General features: G+C 30.8%; 1 protein-coding gene across 3 annotated transcripts; it reads left to right on the forward strand.

Annotated features, from left to right (window-relative positions):
* Positions 1-1,006: 1,006 nt before the first annotated feature.
* On the forward strand, positions 1,007-2,165 carry LOC111888557 (uncharacterized). Of its 3 annotated transcripts, none has more exons than XM_023884716.3 (2): positions 1,007-1,300; positions 1,381-2,165. In XM_023884716.3, the coding sequence occupies exon 2, from the start codon at positions 1,468-1,470 to the stop codon at positions 1,873-1,875; it is 408 nt and encodes a 135-aa protein (XP_023740484.1). In that variant the 5' UTR covers positions 1,007-1,300; positions 1,381-1,467; the 3' UTR covers positions 1,876-2,165. The 3 variants fall into 3 exon arrangements, with proteins under 3 accessions (XP_023740484.1, XP_023740483.1, XP_023740485.1); XM_023884715.3 differs by having other exon boundaries at positions 1,395-2,165; XM_023884717.3 differs by having other exon boundaries at positions 1,489-2,165.
* The last annotated feature ends 1,685 nt before the right edge of the window (positions 2,166-3,850 follow it).

Genomic DNA, 3,850 nt, shown 5'->3' on the forward strand with positions numbered 1-3,850 from the left:
TGGTGGTGGCCGGAAATAATGGGCATATTCACGTGGTGGTTTTTTTGAGAGAAAAGATAATCTTAGAAAAAGGGGAAATATAAAGATAAACAAGGTTGCTCGCATCTACACACCTGGTGGTGGCCGATGGTGGTTAAAGAGGGTATCGGTGGTGGTGTCTGAAAATCGAGCTACAGTGGTGATAGAAAAAAAAAAGACGAAGTTGGGAAAGGGAAGGGGGTGAACGGAGGGACGAAGGGTTGGAGCATGGATACTTATCAGATTTTTTAATTTTCTTTTTAATCTAAAAATAATAAATAAATAAAAGAAATTTTAAAAGTAAATAAATAAGGATAAAATTGTATTTTTATGTCTGGAAGGATGAAACGTGCAAGTATTAAAATAACAATGGATGGTCCAACCTAATTTTTTAAAATAAGGATTGAAAGTTTATTTTTGCACCTCCATAAAGTACATCCGTATAATTTACTCATATATATATATATATATATATATATATATATATATATATATATATGAAAATCAAAAAATATAAAAAATGGTAAATTGGTAATTTTATATGAAAATGTAATTTTTTTAAAGCATATACATCTTATTAAATTTTTAAAGATTGGATCAGAAATACAAACCTAACTAAACCATAGGACCAAAACTGTACTTTTATCTTATACACACAAACAAACAAAAGCAACATCCATTAATTATCAAAAGCAGAAAAAAGTTGTTTTAAATATAAAAATGTAATCTACTTAAAAGTAACTAAAACTAGGATAAAGTGATAAACACAAAAGAAGTTATCTTTATCTATTTCAGAAGCCCCAAATCAACGGCTGGATTTAACGATAAGACATGAGAGCAGCCATGCACCAGTGAGACGTAACCCATGTGATTCTTCCTTTATGCTGACGGGTACTGAAACTTACAGGTCCTCAAAACAGCCAAATAATCAGAGCTGGCAATCCCCTGTCGTCTTCCCCACCTCACTCCTATATGTAGACGCATCTCTCTCTCTTACACACAGAGAAACCCTGAAGCTTTGCTTCTCTTCTCTTTCTCTTGTTACTTTCAATTCGATCAAAAATTTCGAGCCAAAAAGGGCTCTGAAATGTATATGAAATTCTCATCCTTCAAGCTCTTGCTCATCGGTGGAGAGGTTGTTGAAGAAGAAGGCGAGTGGGAGAAGGAACGTTAACTTCTTCTCTTTTTTCTATTTCCCTTTTGGTCGTAATCTCGTAATCACCATTGTTGAAAAGCTTGAGATTGGAAGTTGGAACGTCTTTCTAGTCAATTACGAACAACGGTAAGTTTGTTTCTTGTTTTTTTTCGAAACAATTTGTCATTAATTTCGTATCGATTTTGATTTTTTTGACTGTTATAAAGTGTGCGTAGTGCAGATTCTTGATTGAGATTTCCGAATTGAGAGTTGTTTATTTTTTTTCTTCTCTGATTGGTTGATTTTGATATTGAATGACGGCGATAATGGTGAAGGATACGATTCTGATGTCTGGTATCGAAGCGAAATTAACGTCGGTGAAGGTGGACGGCGGTGGCGATGTTGAGTTTGTGAAATGCGAGTGCTGCGGGCTGACGGAGGAATGTACTCCGACGTATATCGCGACGGTGAGAGAGAACAATCAGGGGCGGTGGATTTGTGGACTTTGTACGGAGGCTGTGAAGGAGGAGATGGAGAGATCTTGTTCGGAGTCAGAGGAAGAAGCGTTGGATCGACATATGAGATTCTGTAAGAACTTCCGGTCGTCGGTGAGTTCGCCGCCGTCAAATCCAACGGAAGAACTCATCTCCGCCGTGAAACAGCTTCTTTTCAGAAGTTTGGATTCTCCAAGAGCCGGCGAGATCCACCACCACCACCGTTGAACCGGAAAATTCAAACTGCTACCGGTTTATCTTCATCATCTTCATTTGTTCGATTGAAGAACTTTCGTTTTAGCTTTTAGATGATTGATCGATTATCAGTTATTAGGTATAAGCAATTACGAGGATCAAGCTTCAAAATTCCATAGTTTTGTGAAGTTAGAGTTATGAAACCTAATTTAAGCTTTGATATCCTGAAAATTTCCATGGATATTAAGTATTAAATGAGGAATAAATTTCTTGTTTATTGATCACATAACCATTTCCTTTTGCATAAAATCATAATTTACTCATTGTTTAGTAAAATTTGGACTTTTTTTGTATACTAATGTCTAATTCTTGTGGCCTTAAAAGTTTCTTGATATCTATTATTCCTTTGTGTGAAAAGGAAAAGAAAATAAAGGGAGTTTGTTACACTTGATGGAAAGTTTGATATTATTTGCTATAATGTCCTTTCACAAGTTGTTGTATTGGAAGTTTGTTGATGATGGCTTTTTGGCATATATATGTTGGAGGATTTTTGTTTATTGAGTTATTTTTAAATATGAAATGTCATTTTATGTTCTTAATTATATTAAATGAATGTGTTGATCTTCAATTTGAGAATTTTTTTTTTTTTGAATTTCTTTTGTTGAAAAAATGTTGTAAGTTAAAGGATGCTTGTTTTAGTATACTTTGTACATTTTTGTACACATTGATAAGTGTGAATAGATAGCATTTATTTATTTATTTGTGATAATGTTCAAAGGTTAAAAGATGTTGTGAACTTGTGATAACTGATAAGCATGTGAACATATATAGCTTGTATTGTTTTGTATTGTTTTCGTTCGAGGTTCTTCTTATCGTACCACCTCTCACAATGATAAGAATTGTTGATTTTTGCATTTTTTTTTTGTTATTTTAATGTGGATCAGTGGATGATACTATTTATATATTTTATTGTTAGTTGTCATTGTGTTTTATAAGACTATTTAAATCAATACACTAGGCAAGTTAATAAGAAGCCTAATCAATAAGAGTTCCACGAAATAATTTTGTTTAATCTGTTATATTTAATTATTATTTGTTAAATCTTATTTATACTAGAATAGTGTTAAAAAAAAAAAAAAAAACTTTTTTTGGGTTTATATTATATTATTCTCCGAAATATATCTGATCAATCGTAATTTAATATATATATGTTGGTTTAACTGTGGATTTGTTAGTTAAAGTAAATATATTGATAAAATAAAAAAAAAAATTAAAATTCAATACTAGAATATAATGAAATATAGAAAATAAAAAAAAAATTTATGAAAACACACTGGAGAAAAGGTATAAAATATGATCATCAATGTAAAATGATATTGTATTTTAATAAAGTAAAATTTTAAAGTATTATAGTAAAATAGCATAAGTTTGAAGCGTTTTGTTAAAAGTGTTCTAACACACGTCTATGTTAATATTAAACGAGATCACGAAACCACACATTTATATTCAAATGATTTTTCGAATACAAATTCTCATAAAGTCAATATTGCATGTAAATACAAATATTTGGCAATACAAATTAATCATAACTTTTATTGATCAATGTTAGCTAAAAAAATCTTGATAAATTAATATTTTTAAAATTAAGCACACAATTGAATAAGTTATTTGAATTTTCACAAAGATTTAGTTTGAACATATTAACTATGTTGAAATCAACATTTTACCTAAGTCAACTAAACCCTTAAAATAATCACTCCATACCAAGATTAGCTTAATCGAAGAAAGCTTAGTCCAATAGAAACTTGTTTAGCAAAATAACCTATTAAAAACCTAGACTTAATTTTGTGTTCTATTCATGTTTATTTTTCTTTCCTCTGCTGTAGTCAAAATCACCGGAACAAAACACTCTTTGGTTTTTTAAATTTCAAATTGATAACATTTTTCTTAAATAAATTAAATGGGAATGAAGGGGAATGACACTTGTCAATCAATGAGAAAAGATTTG

This window comes from Lactuca sativa, chromosome 7 (assembly GCF_002870075.4).
Source record: "Lactuca sativa cultivar Salinas chromosome 7, Lsat_Salinas_v11, whole genome shotgun sequence".
In the NCBI taxonomy this organism is placed as follows: domain Eukaryota; kingdom Viridiplantae; phylum Streptophyta; class Magnoliopsida; order Asterales; family Asteraceae; genus Lactuca; species Lactuca sativa.